The following is a 23,997-nucleotide window of genomic DNA, read 5'->3' on the forward strand; positions in this document are numbered from 1 at the left end:
ATTGGTGCCTGATCTTTGCCTCCCTCTTGGAATCCTTTTCGACCGCTCGACGCTCGTTCGTCGCTTCATCAGCAGCGTGGCTTTGGAGGAGTACAGCAGTCACGGGCAGAGTGGCTTTGGAGGGGTAATGTTTTCCCCACGGGAGCCTGATCCACTCCTTCCAGTCAGGCGGTTTCGAGGACACCAACAGCAGCGGATTTTCGCCGGACGATGAGTTCAAGATTTTCGGGGCCGCCGCCCAGAGCTTGCGCCAATTAGGGACCCCTAGCGCCGGCATGGGGCACTGCAGGTTCGTTGGCTACGCCCGAATGTTTCCCGCACAATACAGGAGTGAAGATGAATAGCTCGGCTTGGCCCCGCCCCTTTCTCATCACACCTCGAGGAGGATGCAGGGCTTGCGGGGCCGCGCCGTTTTGTAACAGCGCGAGATGCAGGGCTGAATTCCGCGCTGAGCCAAGAGCAGTGGCGTGAAGCGCCCAAATAGTTTGCAGGGGCACAAAAGCAGAGAGCGAGCGCATGTTTAAAGCATAATAAACTTTAGCCGTCGTGGTAATAGCTGCTCCGTAGTCATTCTTTTCATATTTATTTCTACAAATGTTATCATGTTACATGCTTCCTTAAAAGACAATGCGATCATTTTGATTTTATACAGCATCAATATGCAACATAATCGCACTGGGCAAGTGGCGTATCTTCACAATTAAGTGTAAATGGAGCTGCCAAAGTCATACATTTTGAGCAACATATATTCAGTTTATGTTATACACCAGTTTCACTGAGGTTAGGTATTTTTGCTCTTTTCGTTCTTCTGTAAAAGAAAAATAATACAAGATTCATATGTTAATCTTTGTGTCGATTACTCATTGCTTCTAATATGGTTGCAGAGCTGAAGCAATCAGGAAAGGGATACAACTAGCTTTGATTGTTTCCCCCATCACCACCTAATCTTTCTTAGCTGGTTTGCCCAACTAGCTATTAACTTTAAGATGTCTAGCTCAAAAAAAATGTATTATTCAGGATTACAGTTCTTTTACCAAACCCCCGACCTCTTGGGATGGTCTACTATGGGAGGATTATGAACTGCAAACTGCACTCAGAAATGGATCAGAAGCTATTAACTCTAACACGATATACTGCCAACATCTTACCCAAGATCTGTGTTAATAATGATTTCAGGGCCAAATCCTGGACTGAGTTTGGCCATGCTAATTTATGCTTGGATATCTTGTTCCAGTACCTCAGAGTTACGGCACCAGTTTTAGCCAATGAAAGCTGCATCCTCCAGTGACAAAACTGAATCTAAACACCTACAGGCTGAAAATTGATGCCTTACAGAAAATATGAGTGATCCGTCAACATGAGACTTTTCCTAGAGGCCTCCAGGGCTGCCAAATATGGGTAAACAAACTGTCAAACAAAAGTCATTCGCCACTTCTGCCATTTTTGAGCAGAAAGTACCAGAGTTACATTAAATTTCTAAAAAGTATAGTATAAAAGTTTTTTGGGATAAAAATTTCTCTCCAAAAATATCCCAGAAGCCAAAGGACTTTGGCTCTGGGCTACAGAGGTTCTGCCTGATTATGTCATCATATCTCCAGTGATATGGTGAAAGGTCCCCTGTGCAAGCACCGAGTCATGTCTGACCCTTTGGGGGGACGCCGCTTTCGCGATGTTTTCTTGGCAGACTATAGCGGGGTGGTTTGCCATTGCCTTCCCCAGTCGTCGGAGCCTTGTATGGCGCAGAGTGGTAGGTGGCAGTATTGCAACCGAAACTCTCCCCATGATCCGAGTTTGATTCCAGCGGAAGCTGGATTCTCAGGTCGACTCAGCCTTCCATCCTCCCAAGGTCAGTAAAATGAGTGCCCAGCTTGCTGGGGAAGGTGACAACTAGGGAGATTTTAGACCTGCTATAATTCTACTTCATAGTGTACTTTTGTTGTTTATTCATTCAGTCGCTTCTGACTGTTCGTGACTTCATGGACCAGCCCACGCCAGAGCTTCCTGTCTGTCGTCAACACCCCCAGCTCCCCCAGGGACGAGTCCGTCACCTCTAGAATATAATCCGTCCACCTTGCCCTTGGTTGGCCCCTCTTCCTTTTGCCCTCCACTCTTCCTGGCATCAGCATCTTCTCCAGGGTGTCCTGTCTTCTCATTATGTGGCCAAAGTATTTCCGTTTTGCCTTTAATATCATTCCCTCAAGTGAGCAGTCTGGCTTTATTTCCTGGAGGATGGACTGGTTTGATCTTCTGGCAGTCCAAGGCACTCTCAGAATTTTCCTCCAACATCACAGTTCAAAAGCATCGATCTTCCTTCTCTCAGCCTCCCTTATGGTCCAACTCTCGCAGCCATATGTTACTACGGGGAACACCATTGCTTTAACAATGCGGACCTTTGTTGTCAGTGTGATGTCTCTGCTCTTAACTATTTTATCGAGATTTGTCATTGCTCTTCTCCCAAGGATTAAGCGTCTTCTGATTTCCTGACTGCAGTCAGCATCTGCAGTAATCTTCGCACCTAGAAATACAAAGTCTTTCACTGCTTCTACATTTTCTCCCTCTATTTGCCAGTTATCGATCAAGCTGGTTGCCATAATCTTGGTTTTTTTGAGGTTTAGTTGCAAGCCAGCTTTTGCACTTTCTTCTTTCACCTTCATCATAAGGCTCCTCAGTTCCTCTTCGCTTTCAGCCATCAAAGTGGTATCATCTGCATATCTGAGATTGTTAATGTTTCTTCCAGCGATTTTAACTCCAGCCTTGGATTCCTCAAGTAGTTCCTCATAGTGTACTAGTTCTCTAAAATTCTAGTAGAGCTCAAGGGCAAGTTTTCATTTAGTTTTTCAGTTCCAACCTAATATTCCAACTTTCATTTTCATAATGTCCCACATGGGTTCTCTTCCCCTTTATCAAGTGGATGTTATTAAACCAAGACGAACGACATGAAACGTGAAAGCAGCTACTGACACTGCAGTCTTAACCAAGAAGAGGGGAAAATGTGGCCATCCAGATTCTGCTGGAAATTGTAGCTCAGCAACACCTGGAAGCCAGGTGTTCCCCATCTCTGCAGATAAATCACTTCCATTTTTTAAATGTTACTAGTTAGTATCTTTACTGCAGTCACTGACCAGCTTTTTATGCCATTTTTGTAAAAGGGTTAGAGCTCAAATTAAGATTCACAGACATTTTCTAGATGGATGAAATGGTAGCTGAGTCTACCAACTGATGTTACTTTTCAGCATTTCGGGATGTATTGCTACCAAAAGCTTTCCTATTTTTTAATTAATTAAACAATTCCCAGATGAGAGATTGGGGACCAGGGGGAATACTCTTTAAAAACTAAACTCAAAACTAAAAGCTATCACCATGACTCCAATTGCAATGTAGCTCTATCAAATCAAATTTCAGGATTTTTTTTTTAGTGTATACATACAGAGTTAAACTTTGCTTCAGAGGTACAAACATCTATCTAAATTACTTCATGCTTGATCCTCTTTAGTTCCAAACTATGCTTTTCATTTAGCAGGACTGCATTCTGAAACATCAGTGGGCTCTTCCCACTATAAAGAGTCACAAGCATGACAGTTGCATAGCCTTCTCTGAAATGCAAGAGGATAATCTTATTCCACTAAGAGAGTAAATACTCATGGTTAGCCCAATGTTTCCCTCACTCACTCTCAGCCCATGTAGAAAACAACTACAAAAACAGAAATACCTGTAACTTGCGGTATTTCTTAGCAAGATCGACATTTGTCCGTCCTTTCTGAAATGGGTAGGCCCATAAAATTGAATTCCAATGATGCCCCATTTTCCTTACACCTTCCAAAATATATTTTATTTCTTCTGATGTAAAATCTTTCCTGATTCTCCGTCTCCTTTTTTTCCAGGTTGTTGCAGACCTATCTGATAGATGAGTTTCAGTATTCTGCAATGTAATTAAAACAGCACACCAAGAGTTTCAGTATAAGCCCTTTCAACAAAGAACACTGTATCAGGTGTTCAAATTTATAGCCAGATATCAATATACAAAATGTTGGGATTCAGGTGGCCATACCTCATCTTCAGATGGATGGTTTTCACTCAGGTCCTCGTCTTGAAGACTATAATTCTGTTCCATTGTTTGGTTCTTTGAATATGCATCCCATTTAAGATTTGCTGTTTGAAACAAAATATTACTTGCTTATTCAGAACTTCTGAAAATTACCAAAAGAGTGGGGCTAAACTAGATATTACTACAAGAGGTAATGTTGCCTTGGCACACCTAACTCTTTCCCGGCTGTTGAGCTTCTCTTGCAAAAGAATCTCTGGACATCGTGGTTACCATCATTATATGTAGGAGTATTCTTGTTAGAGATAATAGATCTTTTCAACTTCCTTTTATATTGCATCTCATATTCTAGAATAATTTTGTGTTGTTCACATAAATGTTGACAAGACTGCAGAGTCTTGCTAAAATTTCGGCTGTTTAAGGAAAGTCCTCCTATTCTACAACCTGAAAAATATTATAGAAATAAAATGTTACAGATACAGGACATTAAACTACTTAATTATTTCAGATTTATTGACTGCTTTAATCATATTATGATAAATGCCATCACTAAACCTAGAAAACGCTTATTGGAAAATGTTCAATGGATCTAGCACAGATATCCTATAACCAGCCAAAAATACAAAATTATGAAAAAAAAGACTTTCTTTGCATGAGTTTTCAAAAGTTGCAATAAAAAGTTGCAATTTTAATTTTAAAATATACTTGAATTTGCAAAAGAAAGAAGGAATTTATGGGGCAAACCTAATTCAAAGATGGGCTTGTAGAATTGCCCTGCAGGCCAATATATCCTCACAGAAAAGCCAAAATATGACTTTTCTGCTGGGCGAGGAAGGAGCCAAGTTATACAATAGCAAACACCCCAGATGAGGGCATGGTATTGGTACATAGCCAGACCAGATTGAGGGCAGTCCCAGAAAATAATTCTCATTATCCATGCCATCTTGCTACGCCCACATTGATATGACTAATATTAGGAATGTTGGCTCAAACCTCCTGACAATTTTGGCCACTTTGGATTGGCGGACTGGCTGAAATCCTACCTGGGGTGTCATTACTGTTGAACTCAGTGGGACGTCCTTCTGAACAGAAAATCCTATGCGCATCTTTAAAGTAAGTTTTTAGAAAATTACCTGAACACCTGAGTTCTCTTATTTTAGCAGGAACAGTCAGAACACGGCACACCCTTCTGCTTGGGCTGCTTGGATATTGTAGCTCTTTGAAAAATAAAATATGCGAAATGCATTGATAAATGGATGTATTTACTTTTATATATTGCCAATGTATTTAAAAAGAATTAGACTGAAATACTGTAATACAGCCAAAATACATAAACACCAGTTGCCAACTAACATTCCCAGATTAAACTTTTGATCTATTAATTTAATCATTAACTCAGATATACTAGTTTTCTTTGTATGATACAGCAACATAGGGCTTATATTGATAATATTTAGCTTAAAATTGATTCTAGTCCTTCAAAAGATTGTTAAAAAGTATTAAAATCATATTTTCAATGGAAAGCAAACTTACTATCGATGTAATATTCTAGCACTTAGCCATTTTGAGTAGCATATCACAGCATGTAGCTATGTCCCTTTTTGTCATCCATATAAAAAATATAATTTATAAAAATCAAATTGAAATTAGAGTAATATTTAGATAAATTATATCTACCTGTACTTTGAATCTTTTGGGTTGGGCTTTTTACTACAAAATCTGGTCTCTTAAAAAAGAATTCACTGAAAAGATTAAAAGAATATTATTGAGATTTTTAGTTTGGAGATTTGATAGACAGTTGCCTCAAAAGTACTTCAGTTTTTCATACTGCACTGCTAACTGAGGAACATACAGTGATCGGTCATGGGTGTCCACAGCTTCAGCTGAGTCTGTCAAATGATAAAAGCAATGTTGCACTTTTGTGCCACAAACTTCATCTCTTTTGAATGTGCATACACCACCACGACACACATACCAAATGGACAGGGCTTGCATTGTGACAACACAATACTGCTTTTGACAGACTGACCAATTTGACAACCCCAGCAGATGATACTGTGCATATTTCACATTCAGACTCAAATTTGGAAGATTCCCCCACCCTATGATTTATCTATATCGTGCTTCAGAAAAAAATCCTTAGAGTAGCATACATAGTTCCTGTATGTGGCATTATCCAGAAGTCATGAATTAGTATGGCAGATGCAAGTTGATTTCTAACTTTGAAAGAAACGTTTAGATAACAGCAAAGCTTCCTGTACAATTTAGGATGGAATTCTAGACCGTTCAGAATTCATTACAAAGCTTCAGAAGGATAAGATACTTTAAGTGAACCTTTGTAACCTAAAATAACTGGATCAAAGCATAACTAAAACTAGAAGCAACCCAATACTACATTTTCATTTGAAAATCTGATTTACAATTAAGATCAAAGTAGCAAGCCAGTTTTATACAGAAGCTCCTAGGTACACTACCTTGCTTGAGCATCACCTTTTCTAAAATCATGAAAACTGTTTTTATTTGTAATGTAGACTTCATTTGTGCTGGATGTTGTCATTTTTTCAGTTGCATGAAGAAGATTATTAGGATCATTTTGAGTGAGTAAAGCGTCAGTTGAATTCCTGTTGGCAGACTTCAATTGTTCTATGCTGGAAGAACTATTTTCAAATTTAGAACTATTCTGCACATTAGTAATAAAATTTTGTAGTGGGCTCTTCACTTCTGAATATATTTTGCCATTATCAGAAGGCTGCTTGCTGGAATTTGTTTGAAGATGTTTCGTCATAGCCTGCAGAAGCTTTTTTTGAGGGATATCATCATCAATTAATACTTCTCTTCTGACATTTTCCTACATTCAAAAACAGCAGTGAAAGAAAACAAATGCATAAAGAGAAAACAAACCTGCAGAGCAGGACCAGATCCAACATGATTGTAGGTGTTAAATAGAACAAAACAAATATTATACCTTCTGCTTGACTATAAGAACAACAGGAAAGCCCATGAGAAACTGATCTCAAGAAAGCTCAATAATATGAATTAATGCTTGGATGTAATTCATTAAATTAGTATCATGATTGAATAATTTCCCCAGCAGCTACTGCTTTCAAGAAATCAAACTTATATGTAAAACAACACTCAAAATAGCTAAGGGCCCATCAAGCACTGACAAGGGAATGGAATTTCACTGTATTCATTTTTAAAATGCAAATGAGCATAGCTCATTGAGTTATTATTAATTCCAAGAATTGAAAGACTGGAATAAAAAAATACAACCAGATTCTTCCGAGAATGTCAGAAGAGGCTGTTATGTGTTTATGGTGTCTGCACAGAATGATCTCCTGGCTTTTGCTAGTACTGGAGAAGACCCATGCAGCAATCCCCATTGCAAATCCTCACATCCTTCTCACCAGCACTTCCAACAGGCAGAGGCCTGCACCTTCAGGCTCTGCCAAGTGAGATGGAGGAAACAACATGAAGCACTCTGAGTAAAAATACACTCCGTCACAGCATAAAGCACCTCATCCAAGTGACCGCAGAGAAGATACCACTCCTCTGTACAGTACTGTTCTGCTAATTTGCACTTGGGGAGTAAACATTGCAGTATCAGGCACCATGCTGTCACAGCAGAATGCTACCCTATCACTATATAGACAGATAAAAATGTCCTTGCTGTAATTCCCAGCAAATTAAAGAAATGAAAGGTCAAAGTAGTAAGATGCAGTGAGGCCTAAATTGTAGACATATTGTTTATATAAATAGGATATATAAAAATTATATGTTTATATAACTATATTAATAGTAACTTATGGGAGTTTTCATTCTTCATTTATAAATTATGTAATGCCATTTTGCTCACATATATAAAACCTCCCTATTTTTCTGATTTTGACAGATTTCCTCAACTACAATAAGGAGATAGAGAAGGAAAAAACCTCTTCATGCTCATTTTCAAGGCCTTTGATTCTATATAAAATTTCTTTTGCTTCATTCCAGTAATCTTCAAGAATCCTTTCCTTGTTCTGCAAATCTACTTCCAATTTACTTCTTTCATCCACTAGGAATGAACGCTGACTTGTCTTCACCGACAATTTTTCAGCTTGAGAAAAAGAATAGAAATAATTGTGTTTCACAGAAATAAAGATGTATATTTTGCACTAAAGACTTAAGGTATTACAGTCCCCCCCCAATGTGTAACATATTTAAGGTATGATTTGTATCAAATAAATTATTTTATTCACACAAGAAACCACCTAAATGTCCAAAATACATGGCCTGTTTAATAGCAGTTTCTTGCTCCAGACATCTTAGTGTAAAATCATCTTGCCCAAACATTATTGATTAGTATTTCTTTTTATATATGTTATTGTTCAAAAAGTGTTTTAGCACAGCATAAAACAACTGAGGGTCACAACATTCAGTGCCACCTGGAAAATTTTAGAAACATTTGCTAATTTATAACACTGGTTTCACAAAAACACATTCTCAATCTGAAATTAGGCTTACGATAAAATACTGTACAATCTATACATTGGAAACCCTAGAACAGTCTAATAAATATAATTAGTTTCAACCTAAAGTACTGATTTTGCAACAGCTTCTAATACTGATAACCTGAATACAGTTCTTATTTCCTACCATGGCCAGGCAAGTGACTATTTAGAAGCATGCCTAGGTGCTTTTAAATACAGAAATCAAAATAATGATAATCTTACTGATCTGTTTGCAGTTTTGCAACACAAAGGTAGCAGCTTTATTTAGTTCTTCATCCTGCGTTTCAGTTAGTGCTTGAATCATAAGTGGAAGGCCATTGTTCTTAACCAGAATATATTGATTTTCCTCTAAAAAAAATCAGCCACAGTAAACGTATTTGTCCAAACTGTACAATTAAATAAGATCATCTGAAAACATCTTTCTAAGAAAAAGCAATTGATTCTGAGTTTTCAGCATAGCTTGGCTTACTCAAGAACATCTGACCTGATTTACTTGAAACCTCAAGCCACCAATAAGATCTAAAATTTAAATTCACATCTTGCTATCACTGTCAACTTACCATCAGCAGTTGATTGTTAAGATATATTATAAACTCAAGAATCTTATGTTAGATTAGAAGTACCATAGTTATCCAGAAGCCAATTCTAAACTTATTCTAAAAGATAGTCACAGAATGCATACATCAAATAAAGCATAATTTTAAGGTGTTTTGTGAACCACCACATTGTAGTTTGTAATCACAGTCTATGGCTCAATATGTTGTGCAAATCTAGCCATTAATAGTTTCTTCAATAAGCCATGTTAAACTAACCATAGTATACTACTATGTGCAAACACCTTCAGCAAAGGATTGTTACCTTGTCGTGGTGCTGGAGCTTGAGCACCTCAATGATGCCATGAGCTAAACCGTGAAGGGCCACCCAAGACGGGAAGGTCATGACAGAGAGGTCAGACTAAATGCGATCCCTGGGGAAGGTAATGGCAACCCACCCCAGTATTCTTGCCGTGAAAACTAAATGGATCAGTACAACCAGAGATATGTCGGTATACCATCGGAAGATGAGACCCCCAGGTCGGAAGATGGTCAAAATGCTACTGGGGAGGAACAGAGGATGAGCTCAACTAGCCCCAGACGTGATGACGCAGCTAGCTCAAAGCCGAAAGGACGGCTAGCGGCCGACGGTGCTGGTGGTGAACGGCGAATCCGATGTTCTAAGGATCAACACATCATTGGAACCTGGAATGTAAGATCTATGAGCCAGGGCAAATTGGATGTGGTTATTGGTGAGATGTCAAGACTAAAGATAGACATTTTGGGTGTCAGTGAACTGAAATGGACTGGAATGGGCCACTTCACATCAAATGACCACCAGATCTACTACTGTGGACAAGAGGACCACAGAAGAAATGGAGTAGCCTTCATAATTAATAGTAAAGTGGCTAAAGCAGTGCTTGGATACAACCCAAAAAACGACAGAATGATCTCAATTCGAATTCAGGGCAAGCCATCTAACATCACAGTGATCCAAATATACGCCCCAACCACAAATGCTGAAGAAGCTGAAGTAGAGCAGTTCTATGAGGATCTGCAGCACCTACTGGACAACACGCCTAAAAGAGATGTTATTTTCATCACAGGAGACTGGAATGCTAAGGTGGGCAGTCAAATGACACCTCGAATTACAGGTAAGTATGGCCTGGGAGAACAAAATGAAGCAGGACATAGGATGATAGAATTTTGCCAAGACAACTCACTCTGCATAACAAACACTCTCTTCCAACAACCTAAGAGACGGCTTTATACATGGACTTCACCAGATGGACAACACCGAAATCAGATTGATTACATCCTTTGCAGCCAAAGGTGGCGGACATCTGTACAGTCAGTAAAAACAAGGCCTGGAGCTGACTGTAGTTCAGATCACGAACTTCTTCTTGCACAATTTAGGATCAGACTAAAGAGATTAGGGAAGACCCACAGATCAGCTAGATATGAGCTCACTAATATTCCTAAGGAATATGCAGTGGAGGTGAAGAATAGATTTAAGGGACTGGACTTAGTAGATAGGGTCCCGGAAGAACTCTGGACAGAAGTTGGCAGCATTGTTCAGGAGGCGGCAACAAAATACATCCCAAAAAAAGAGAAAACCAAGAAGGCAAAATGGCTGTCTGCTGAGACACTAGAAGTAGCCCAAGAAAGAAGGCAAGCAAAAGGCAACAGTGACAGGGGGAGATATGCCCAATTAAATGCAAAATTCCAGAGGTTAGCCAGAAGAGACAAGGAATTATTTTTAAACAAGCAATGCACGGAAGTGGAAGAAGACAATAGAATAGGAAGGACAAGAGACCTCTTCCAGAAAATTAGAAACATTGGAGGTAAATTCCAGGCCAAAATGGGTATGATCAAAAACAAAGATGGCAAGGACCTAACAGAAGCAGAAGAGATCAAGAAAAGGTGGCAAGAATATACAGAAGACCTGTATAGGAAGGATAACAATATCGGGGATAGCTTTGACGGTGTGGTCAGTGAGCTAGAGCCAGACATCCTGAAGAGTGAGGTTGAGTGGGCCTTAAGAAGCATTGCTAATAACAAGGCAGCAGGAGATGACGGCATCCCAGCTGAACTGTTCAAAATCTTGCAAGATGATGCTGTCAAGGTAATGCATGCTATATGCCAGCAAATTTGGAAAACACAAGAATGGCCATCAGATTGGAAAAAATCAACTTATATCCCCATACCAAAAAAGGGAAACACTAAAGAATGTTCAAACTATCGAACAGTGGCACTCATTTCACATGCCAGTAAGGTAATGCTCAAGATCCTGCAAGGTAGACTTCAGCAGTTCATGGAGCAAGAATTGCCAGATGTACAAGCTGGGTTTAGAAAAGGCAGAGGAACTAGAGACCAAATTGCCAATATCCGCTGGATAATGGAAAAAGCCAGGGAGTTTCAGAAAAACATCTATTTCTGTTTTATTGACTATTCTAAAGCCTTTGACTGTGTGGACCATAACAAATTGTGGCAAGTTCTTAGTGGTATGGGGATACCAAGTCATCTTGTATGCCTCCTGAAGAATCTGTATAACGACCAAGTAGCAACAGTAAGAAAAGACCACGGAACAACGGACTGGTTTAAGATTGGGAAAGGAGTATGGCAGGGCTGTATACTCTCACCCTACCTATTCAACTTGTATGCAGAACACATCATGCGACAAGCTGGCCTTGAGGAATCCAAGGCTGGAGTTAAAATCTCTGGAAGAAACATTAACAATCTCAGATATGCAGATGATACCACTTTGATGGCTGAAAGTGAAGAGGAACTGAGGAGCCTTATGATGAAGGTGAAAGAAGAAAGTGCAAAAGCTGGTTTGCAGCTAAACCTCAAAAAAACCAAGATTATGGCAACCAGCTTGATTGATAACTGGCAAATAGAGGGAGAAAATGTAGAAGCAGTGAAAGACTTTGTATTCCTAGGTGCAAAGATTACTGCAGATGCTGACTGCAGTCAGGAAATCAGAAGACGCTTAATCCTTGGGAGAAGCGCAATGACAAATCTGGATAAAATAGTTAAGAGCAGAGACATCACACTGACAACAAAGGCCCGCATAGTTAAAACAATGGTGTTCCCTGTAGTAACATACGGCTGCGAGAGCTGGACCATAAGGAAGGCTGAGCGAAGGAAGATCGATGCTTTTGAACTGTGGTGTTGGAGGAAAATTCTGAGAGTGCCTTGGACTGCAAGAAGATCCAACCAGTCCATCCTCCAGGAAATAAAGCCAGACTGCTCACTTGAGGGAATGATATTAAAGGCAAAACTGAAATACTTTGGCCACATAATGAGAAGACAAGACAGCCTGGAGAAGATGCTGATGCTAGGGAGAGTGGAAGGCAAAAGGAAGAGGGGCCGACCAAGGGCAAGATGGATGGATGATATTCTAGAGGTGACGGACTCGTCCCTGGGGGAGCTGGGGGTGTTGACGACCGACAGGAAGCTCTGGCGTGGGCTGGTCCATGAAGTCACGAAGAGTCGGAAGCGACTAAACGAATAAACAACAAATGTGCAAACACAGTTAGTGGTTCAAGGTGTTCAGTATATATTTTGGCAGAAGTCAGACATCAGAATGACTCCTATGGTTCCACACTTGTAAAACTAACTACACCTAAACTCAATTCCTTGGTATTGTGAAATCCTGTTTGCATTTGCTTAGAAGTTATCTTTCAGGTCAATTCATGCACAATTGAAATTTGCCACATTTAGGGAGCAAAGTTCTATTAAATTGTTGGAATAACTTCATATGTATATTTTATTGGGCTCACATCACTTGGAACTTCGAATATTTTATTCTGGCTGATTTTCCCATTTAGATGAAAGCTAAATGCAACTTCAAAAATCAGTCATAGATTACTCTACCAATATCAGGTTTGGTCATTCTTATTATTATAAATTACGTGTTGAAATTCTAATGCTGTTTGTACCTCAATGCAGCATTCGCTACCCTTAAATAAACAAATAAATCATTAAGAACCCTACCACAGACTTCTGTACAATGTCCAAGAGTAAGTATAATGCTGAATTGTTCTCCTGAATCCAAAATGTTGTAAGAAAGCAGTTTCAGTAGGTTAGGCACAAAGTTATACCTCGGTAAATGAATGCCAATGGCAGCTATCAACACAAAAAAAATTAAAAGAAAAACATGCCTTTTTAGGTACGCAATACAATGAAGGCATATACAAAGCTGTACATTTAGGAGAACTTTCTGCATCGTTGCTTCCAGGTGTCTCAAACATTCTCCGTAGATCAAAGTTTGCTATCTGGGCACAGTAGCCATGATAAAGACTTGGCTATGAGATGTGAAAATACGCTGAGCAACTTTCAGCTCCCTTACCCTTCTTACAGTATCTCCAGTGTAGCTTTCACTGGAAATACTCTTTCAACCACATTTGCAATTGTTTCAGAATAAGTCAGAAGGCAAGGCAGAGCTTAGCAATAAGATCAATGGATCATCTGCTAATATCACATTCTATCAGATATGTCAGATAAGACAATGAATTGAATGCAAACCCATAGATACACAGAATGCATTATGTAATTAATAGTAAGTTTACAAATAGAAACTACTTACAGTTATCAGCAATACAGGCATCCAAAGTTTTTGTCACCACTACAGCAAGTTTTACATTTCTACTGTTCCCAAATGAACCATGTATCAGTTTGGCAAGAAGCTCATCCAAAACAGCTAATCCACCAATAGAAATAAAAAAATTCTGCATTCTTGCTTGAAAAAAAAATCCCAAACAACAAACAGTTACCAGCTTGCTTTAAGACAAAAATGTATAGACTTAATTACATTTGTTTTCAAGATTTGGAGAGCGGAACAATTTTTAATTGGTTCTTTATAATTATGTTAAAGCAGACAAATAAAACAAAAACTAGCTAACCCAAAACCTCCAGAGGAATCTCAAACTCAATACCACTAGATTCAAAAACCTCCCTTGTAACTGAGCTAGATGAACATGTTCAAAATATGAAGCAGATGTACACAAAACTAGCTTATTCTATAGTTTTACATAGAAGATTCATAAAACAAGTATAGGAGAAACTGTAAGAAATAATGATGTTCTCACATAAGCTTAAATCAAAATTTCTAAATCATGTTTTTCTGAACAACTCATAATTGTTCTGAGGTAGTTAAGAAATTTTTTTGGTTTTTAATGGGATTTTATTGGAATTTTACTGTGTATTTATCTGAGTTTTTATTGTATATTTATTCTGTGTTGTAAACCGCCCAGAGTCCCTCCGGTCGGAGGAGATGGGCAGTGACAAATTTGATAGATAAATAAATAAATAAATGTTTGGTTTGTGGAACGCATCAAATCATGCCTTTTGTAGCCTTTACATCTCTTTTTGCTACTCCTAGTCCCCTCTAATTGTATTGCCAAATTTTGGATTCCGCTATTTTGAGAAAGGAAATAGAAACTGTAGCATAAACTTAAAACAGACCTAATAAGACAAAGAAAAATCACACAATTAAAAAAAGGAAAATATATCCCAGCCATGCCGCATACACCACAATGCTCACTTCACATCATCACTTTGCTTATTACAAACTGCATCCTCTCAAAGGCCACCTAAATGGAAACAAATCACATTAGAGTTTGTGTCATGCATCAGGTCACTCTGTCTCTTTTTTCCCCGCTTATGAATGATATTTTATTCCATAGAGCAAATGTTTTCATACAGAGATACTTACAGTTAGATACTTACAATTAGATACTTACAATTATTTGCGACAGTGAGCCCAATGAATGAACATATTGGACGAACTATTTCAGGCTCCATACAACTTTGTAACCAGTCTTTTGCATGTGGAAAAACCAGACTACAAGCTTTCTGATTTTCCTCTGGAGGTGAACAAAATATGCTTTGAAAATTAGTCATTTGTCATCCCATCCCTCCTATATTTACTATAAAAAAATAAGAAAAGCAAATGCTTGATAAAGTAATTACCATTCTGAGGATTGTTGACACATGCACAAAGATTACTACAAACTGAAGACCACAGATGATACTGATCAATTTTATGATCCAGAAGGTTCATGTGAGATTCTGAAGGAATTGCTCTATTAGACAAAATAGATAGCACATAATGAAAACAGTCATGTATGCTTATAAAAAATTACTTGTGTAATGGAATTTTTTTGTTAGTTTACCTAAATAATTGTAGGAGAATATCAAGGCATCCAGATTCTCTCACATATGTTTGTCCACTCTCTATATTTTTAAATAACATTTTAAAAAATTAAATAGAACACTTCAGATATCAAGCAACTAATAACTCAATGAAATCTAATCAGTGTTTATACATTTTCCACATTTTACCTAAAACAAGCCAGGATTCCTGACTCATCCCAGGGTGCTATTATGGACTCGTGTTTGTATGTTGTATTATGTTTATTCTCTTTTTTGTCAGAACAAGTAAAACTGATCAAACATTTATAATTTATTCTGGATCTCACTAGGAACAGAAAATATATTGATACTATAAACCTCACTCTAGTAATTGACTTTGTTGTACCTAATCTTAATTTGACAGCTGCCTATTACAATTTAAGCTACAGGAGTCCCAGTTTAACCATTCATTTAGTGACAGTTTGAAGTTATGATGGGGCTGAAAACAATGACTTACAACTGGTCCTCACACTTACGAGGTCACATCCCCCATGGTCACATGATCTCCATTTGTAACCTTCCCAACCAGCTTCCAACAAGGAAAGTCAATGGGGAAGCCAGCAAGAGGTCACAAATCATGGTCACATGATGTCTCACTTAACTACTGTGGGTGATTCACTTAATAACTGCAACCAGGACTGCTGGAACTGCTATCACTAAGAGGGGTGCTCACATGATGTTTTGTTTAATGACCACTTTGCTTAGTGATAGAGTTGCCGGTCCCAATTAGAGTCGTTAAGTGAGGACAATTGTTTGAACAATTTCTTGATATGTGGAGGGGAAAAAATCTTACTGTTATTTGAAACCAGCACTAGTAAGACATATACAGACATTCTTTTCAAATTCATACTAGAATCCTTATTAGTTAAAAACATATGAAGATCCTCAAATAATTCAGCTGTGCATAACGTCTGCTGGCAGAACACTGAAAAAAATAAATATATTGTTAATAAGACTATATTGTACTGCATTAATTGATCAAATACAACTGAATTTTCTGATAAATATGTATAACTGAGCAAATATAGTGACTATAATCACTATTCTCACCTACTTAATGGAACTTACTTTTCAGAAATATGGGTAGAACTACATTATAATTGTAGCTTTGGGAGCATAAAATGTTTCAATTTATTCAAGTACCAAAATTTTACCCTATTTTTAATTGAAACTTACTCTGAAGTAAGTGTCTTTAGAGTTCTAATCTAAAATTGCAACCTTAGACACACTCAGTTGAGAGTAGTTCTAAGTAGATAGGATTGTACTCTAAGAGTATTTTCAGTGACATTTAGGAGCTTATTTTAATGGGAGTTCAAGCAACTGCATAACAACCATGACTCTAACAGTACTTATTTTATCAATGCATCTCTTTATTAATATTTGCAGAATCACTTATGTTATGAGCTTAAAGGTGCTTTGATATTAAGTCAACCAGAACTCTCCATGATAAACTATTTTCACAGCATTCAATAAGGATTTCTTTTCCTTCTGTAGAAAACAGAAGCCAGCATTGGAACATCTGTTGACTGTTAAAAAATAGCTGGCTCATCATCTTCTGCCCCTCCACCTGAGCTACTGTTACATGGAGATTTCCTTAGAAAGGTGATTTTTCAGGTGATCAGATTCCAGATAGCTACTGTAAAGTATTTTAAAAATTCACATTTTATGTTAGTGATCTGCAAGAATAGATCAATAAAAACAAAGCATTCTGTAAATAGCATGAAAACAATGATATAATGAAATGAGAATGAAATTGTGTCTTACCACTATTCTCAGCTAAACCTCCTAATGTAAATAAAGCAGCTTCCTTAACCAAACTCTGCACTTGTGACTTCGCAAGATTACGCACAAACATCAAACCACCTATTTCTCTAAAATAATCACAGGCAGCACCTGTAGCAAAAACAGACCCGGTGAACAATAGATGATGTTTTAAAATACATTATTTCCATACTAATAATCCCAAAGAGCAAAACAAACACAATACAACTACAACTGTAAAATTCAAGGCTTACTGTTTTGTTGACAAACTGTATAAATAGTAACCAAGGCTTCTTTCTGAGAAGCTGGGTGGTCCATTTGATACTTAAGACATTCAAGGAGTAAATTCAGATCAGTTTTCATATCTGGAAGGATAAAAGAAAGATTTCAGAAAATTTAGATTTTCCTTTTTTTTTAACAGTTGGTAATCAATGGCTAGAATCTCACCATCCATGATAGTCAATTGCACTAATGTTAAGGCTTCCATCAATATTCCAAACAATTACTAGGCAGTGTATTTACTAAGTAGAAATTTTATTATTTTAATAAACGGGAATTGCTGTTGTTAATTCATGTCTTTATCTACATGGTAGTTTGAACTTACTTGCCTTTATATTCACAAATACCAAGAAAAAGAACTCTTTCCAGACTTGTGGGTACACAGAGCAGATTTAGTACCAGCCTTTAATAAATTGGGGATTATTATTATATTTTTATCACACCTTTTTATATATATAATTCAAGGCCATGAACATACCTAATACCTATTTCTAAACTGGAAAATATTTAATAAAACATATCCAAAGTTGACTACAGCATTAATCTTTTATCATAATAAAAATTTTATTTGATAGCTGACCATATTTAACATGCAGACATATATATTACAAAAAAGAAAAACAACTAAGTACAATAGACCCATTCTGAGCTCCCAAACGTGGGCATTCTTTCACATAGTCCTAACACAGAGAAATACATACATTCCTGAGTGCTTGAACACTGTTGCAGAGATTAATGGGTCAAAAGACCAAAATAGTTTTAGAGTCAAAAAGAGAAGATGAAAAACAGAAACCTTTTACCTGTTTTACGTAAGGAAAACACAAAAGATTTAAACCCACTTTAAAAAAAATACTATAGGTACAGGCTACTCTCTAGCATCCAAGTTGGATTTAAAGGGAACACAGAAGCACACCTGATAATTCTATTGTACAGAAAGAAGCCCAAATATCCAGGTGCAATTCGAGAGGTAGGTAGTTGCACTAATAATGAAGAGTTTGAAGCAGCATTGGCTCAGCTGTGGAGCAATTCAGAAGCTAATTTATCATGTGGCCCTTTCAGAGTTTTGAAGGTGGTTGCAGTGAAGTTGTCTGCAGGTTGTTTCAAACTGGGTTCTTGAAGTTTTGGGGAAGGAAAATGAAGCTAAGGGGAGTCTTAGAAATTCTAAACTCTTGGCTACAGTGCCTTCTCCATCCTTTAAAAAAAAAAAGTCTAAAACTTTGGGTGTTTTTTTTTTCTTAAAGGTAGCTGTGATACTGGCATTCTGCTTCATAGCCAAAACTCTGCAACCCACCATTTTTGTGAATAGACAGAAGCAGCTTCCCTTTTTCCTTTTGTTCCCAAACAAAGCAAAAACTCATTTTTTCATCAACAAGGGAACTATGAAATACAGCCTCAGTGTCATAAGATTCCCTACTAACAAAAAAGCTTTTTAAAAAAATTACTGTTACAGTCCCACCAAAGAATAAAATAAAATTTAAAAATAATATCAAATATGAAAATAAAAAATTGGTAAGTTTTTATCAAATAAAACTAAATATTTATGAAATATATTTTTCTTATTTTGTTCTATTTGTTTAAATTTCCAATGGGCCTCTGCACTAGATCCACAGTAATGTGGCACAAAACTATATTAAAATGCTGCAATATTTTTACTGTCTTGAGATATTGACAGATGCTTCCTGAAAATCTTTACATTCCTTCTTGACTATCAGAATAATTGGCCTCAAAATTACTAAATAATGTATAAAATACATATTTGTCTAAGGGAAGAAATGGGTGCACAAGGCAAAACTAGATGTGACGTAAGAGCATGTAACACCACATTTCTTTTAGTATTAAACAGTGCTCATGAAATCTCCTTTTTTCTTTTTCTTTCCTCCCCGTTCCTTTTTTTTCCTTTTAAATATATACATACCATTCTATATTTTGTTTTGCTATTTGTTATAGCTGATTGGATCATAATGGTCTTAATCCCAACAAACCCTAGCAGAGCTTCAGCAAGTATGAGACTTAATATAAGTTAGCGTAGCTTTACAGTCTTGTAGTGTTTTACAAATCCTAGTATTACATGTCCTTTTAAAGTTATCTACCTTAGTAATCTATAGCATTTAGATTATTGATTGTAAAATTGATTGAAATTTTATAGATCTCTCTCTGATTTCAATTCCTGTACTTCGCAATTTTACTAATTTTATTTTTACCTTATCTTATTCCAGCAATATGATTTTTATTTTTCTATTTTAGAGTGACTATTTTATTAGTTTTATGCTGGTCTATGACTGAAAATTAATAAATGAATAAATACATACATACTGTACTCAAGGAATATTATTTTCCATTAAATGTAAGGGCTTTGTTCTGCCAATTAACCAAATACAATTTCTTCAAAATTTCCCAAAGGAAAACTGTAAAGGCTAAGTACAAACAAGATGCATTTGTGCATGTGTGTATATGCCAATCTTACCACATTTGATTTTCTTATCTTTTCCATTTTCCATTTTGACTGTATTTTTTCTCAGCTTTTATCTGTAATGGAGGAGGAAGAGAAAAAAAAACACACAAGTACTTTCTTCATTAGAAAAAAAAGCTTTCCTTTAGAAAAAAAATTATGCAAACATATTCAGTTTACTAAACTCTTACCCTTTTGTATCCCAGTTCTCACTACAGGATACAAAATTAAATATCCAACAATTCAGCTGCAACAGCCATTTCTACCAATAAACTCTTGAAAAAGATTTTTTTTAAATTATTTGCTCAATGTACAGTTTTTGAGCCATACTACAAGTCTAATCCATCTGTGTATAACATTTTTAGGATAATTTTCCTAAATGTAATTCACAAAGAATGCCAGCAGATGATCTGAATGTAACAGCAGAGCTGATAATCCGAAACAAATATAGCCTTGCTGTATAGACCCTCTTTATCAGAAAGGGGCTCTGTCTTCTTTTTTTGAATATGTGTGACTTAAATATTCAAAGAAACCAGCAAAGTAAGCCCAACCACCTATGAAGATTAATCATATGATCTTACACATATCCCCAAATTAACTATCTATACTTGTTAACCAGGCTTTGGGTCTTAGCTTATCATGTGAACCCAGCCATAAGGTTGTTACATGAACCACATGTGATTGATGGCTTTCCATAATGTGTAAAGAAGTCAGCAGCTTGCAATCAAGCCTACTCCACAGTCCTCTGGGGACGTTTACCCTAGAATAAATATATTAATTTTTAGGAGGCGAGATCCATGAGTCACTATCTTTCTTACAACAGACTACAAAGCTACTTCTTCTGGAAAATGGGGACCATGGAATTTGTAGGAATGGGACAGCCCATCACAACTATATTTATCAGTTAGAAGAAGGATAGGAGCCAGATTCCAGATTCCCCTCAGAGCAGGTAGGGATAGGGCTCATATATTAACATGAACCACGTCAGTGGGTCTTGCATCTCAGAGCAGGTGGAAGTTTGCAGGGGCATCCATGGGTGGGGGTCAAAAAAGTTAAGCTGGTGAGGGCCATCAAAGCTCCGTCCCGTTTTTATGGGCACGGGGCACAGCTTCCATCCTATGATGGCAGACGCCATTTTGACTTTTGCAATCCCCCAGTGGACGCCTCTGTCAGTGGGTCTTGCAACAGTTCCTCAGCTCCTGAACAAGAGATGGGATGTAAATCTAGTTAAAAGAAATAGTATTTCCTCTCTAATCACAGCTTCAAAACTCTGGCTGAGTGGGTGCATCATACTATGCCATGGCATATTTAATCAAGGTTTATCTTGCAAGCAATAATTGGCTTGGTTTACAGACAGAGTAGCCTTAGAGCAGGGTTTACAAAACACACAGGCTGGGTCTGGAACATCTGCAGGGCATGGTCCAAAACGTCAAGATGGCGGCATAAAAAACAGGTGGAGCTTCGACCACACTGTTGGGGCCGCCATTTTGACTCTTTGGACCACGCTCTGCAGACACCCCTGGGCTGTCTAATAATAAACTACGCACAAACCAAGCAAACCATGTTATAACATAATGTGACATATGAATCCAGTTCATGGGGCCTGTCAGCCCTCCGTAACCGAAAACGTCTTCCCAGTTATTTGAAGAATAAAATGGATATTCAGGGTCGGAACCATATGCCTTTCCCACTGGAAACGATATAGTGGGTTCGATACTAGTCCATAAAAACAGAATGAGACTCAATCGATCATGAGAATAAGATCTGCAACTTGAATTTAAGGCCCTGGCCCAGAGTTTTTCTCAGGCCGATCAGTTGTGTGAAACGCTGCGCTCTCCTGAAATGTTCACAAATAAGTGCAGTCCAGCCCTGAAAAGACATTTCTCTGTACTCCAAAGGAGAGTTTTATCATTTTTCTTCCAAATAGTGTCTTCTTTTATTTAGGTCTTCAAGGCAGTGGGTTATTTTGAAGGGCCAGTTTGTACCAAATCTATTTAAAATAAATGCGTCTTTGCCTCTCACATACAGAAACTTCTCTCTCCTGCCAATCTGCCCATGTTGTTCAATTACAGCCTGCTCCAGGTAAATTGGGACTACAACTCCCAGCATTCTTAGCTCAGGGAGCACTGCTCAGCTGGCTCCGAGGGATGCCAAGCCCAGAAAGCAAATGAAATGGCTGCCTGGGCTGAAAAAGACTCTTGGGTGATGGGAAAGCTGCGGACCATCAATCCACATTTCCAGCATCGGCCCCTGCTAGTCTGAACACCTTGCCTCTTTCTTGCTTCCCTCTTTAAATTCTGTGCAGGCTTTTCCTGTGGGGGGAGCAATGATGGCAGACCCTTTTCCCACCCAAGGAATGGCTGCCCGTGAGGGAACAAGCAGGCTGTCTGGGATGTTTCCCTGGGCCCATCTTCCCCGCCTTTATTAATTTTATAAATAACTCAAGGTGAGGAACTCCTTCCTCCTCCTATTTCCCCCCCACCCCAAGCCTCTCTCTCTTCCTTTGTCTTTGACATCAAGGCCTTGCTGTTAGCATTACAAATTTCAAGTGTTTCAAGTAATTCTTCCACTGGGAACCTCCAAATGGGGATAATGCCCCTTAGGACCTGAGATACATGCTGATGCTGCTCACCAGCTGGATCACGAGCAAGCAATGAAGGGGAAGCTGCAGATGATGTCCTCTGGACCATAACGTGAGACTTGCAGCCATGTCCATCACTTCTCAGATTGGATTTCAGGGTCATCTTAGTGGCAGGAAACCCATTTCATCTCTGGTTTTGAGCGTGGAAAGCAAGTGGGCCTAATCTGTCCTTGGGCCAAGTACACACCACCCAGCCTGATTTAAGTAGAGATACCACGTATATTGACTTGTATTTGAAGTATGACATTTGCCTATAAAGTACAGTACAGGAAAACTTTCTGAGATGGGATGATTAGAAAAATACACATGTACACACATCCATGAAGTTCAACATCTAGTGGATGGTTTCACATTTATTTAAAATGTGTGTGTTTGATTGAGCATCAAATGAGAAAAATATATGAAATCATCTGCCCAAAGGTGCAATCTTTCCTCAAGGTGCAGGTGAACAAGCCCAAGTTATGAGTAAACATGGCTTAATTCTACAGGTGTGAACCTTGGTTCACCTATTGTTTTCCTCTTTAATAATTTGAATTCTTAAGTTCCTTCCCGAAAATGGTTTGTCTGCAAATCTCAAAACTGACTCCAAGATTGATAGATAAGAACCATTAAGGAACATTTTAATGAGCCCAGTTTCAATTGTATTAGCCAACAGTTATCTAATACAATTCATTTCATGAACTGGATGTCACAAATATGCTGGACTTCATATAGTCAAGTAGTTTGGTTCTGTTTTTTGAGGCAGTGAGAATCAAATAAAATGTTTTTAAAAAGTATTTAATCTGCTTTGGGATTCCATGGATCCCCTGAAGCAATTCACAACCATCTTAAATTGAGGTGCATTTCTTTTACAAATGACCCACATTCTTCTTCTGAAGAAAACTTACAAACAATGGTTTGTTCTCAAATATAAATACAACTTGCATGACCCATTAAAAAAGTTTGTTATTGCATGTAAGCCAGAACAATGTGTAACATATCATGGATTGTTTTTAATCCCTTCTTTTCCAAAATGTTTTACATGTTTTCTTAATGGTTTAAGGACACATCAATAATATTGAGAAGAACACTGCATATTACAATGAGTTGGATCTAGAGTTCAGACCAACAACATTCTACAGTCTGTGGAGGAAAAACTGGGCAATTTTTTGTCAGCTCCATCCCACTGCAGCCAAATATCCCCCAAAGCTGCTACAAGCATTGCAAAAATCTCCAGAACAATGTGTAAGAGGGCACTGTGTCAGCAATGGAAAGGAGAAATCAGTTAAAAATTGTTGCCTTCTTCTTCACCAGTAAGTTTCAGTGGACCCTCAGTCCTCTTTGTAAATCAATCTTTTCATGGAGAAATGTATCGGTAGGCTGCAAGAAACTGTTATTCAAGAGCATCTAACATAGCTTATGCTTAGTACTACTGTACACTTGCTTCAAGAAGGTATCTATTCAGCACAATGTTTAAAAACACTTTCCTAAGTCCTGTAGGCAAGCAAATGTTCTTTGTGACAGGCTAAGTCTACTGTCAATCAATCCCCCTCCCCAAAAGTACTAACATATAAAATATGGAGAATCAGTATAGGTAATCTATCTGTATTTTTAAGAAGCCATAG

The 23,997-nt window shown here is 37.8% G+C and overlaps 1 protein-coding gene across 1 annotated transcript; it reads right to left on the reverse strand.

Annotated features, from left to right (window-relative positions):
• Window positions 1-254: 254 nt before the first annotated feature.
• On the reverse strand, window positions 255-17,387 carry TERB1 (telomere repeat binding bouquet formation protein 1). The gene is made up of 17 exons (XM_063313063.1): window positions 17,279-17,387; window positions 17,028-17,156; window positions 16,057-16,188; window positions 15,245-15,305; window positions 15,042-15,154; window positions 14,813-14,935; window positions 13,657-13,809; window positions 13,065-13,196; window positions 8,755-8,880; window positions 7,975-8,138; window positions 6,517-6,890; window positions 5,720-5,784; window positions 5,176-5,259; window positions 4,256-4,486; window positions 4,049-4,149; window positions 3,710-3,919; window positions 255-572 (listed from the first exon to the last, which is right to left on the reverse strand). Exons 1-17 carry the CDS (start codon window positions 17,385-17,387, stop codon window positions 255-257), a joined length of 2,625 nt encoding a protein of 874 aa, XP_063169133.1.
• Window positions 17,388-23,997: the final 6,610 nt, after the last annotated feature.

This window comes from Candoia aspera, chromosome 11, assembly GCF_035149785.1.
Source record: "Candoia aspera isolate rCanAsp1 chromosome 11, rCanAsp1.hap2, whole genome shotgun sequence".
NCBI classification, from domain to species: Eukaryota; Metazoa; Chordata; class Lepidosauria; order Squamata; family Boidae; genus Candoia; species Candoia aspera.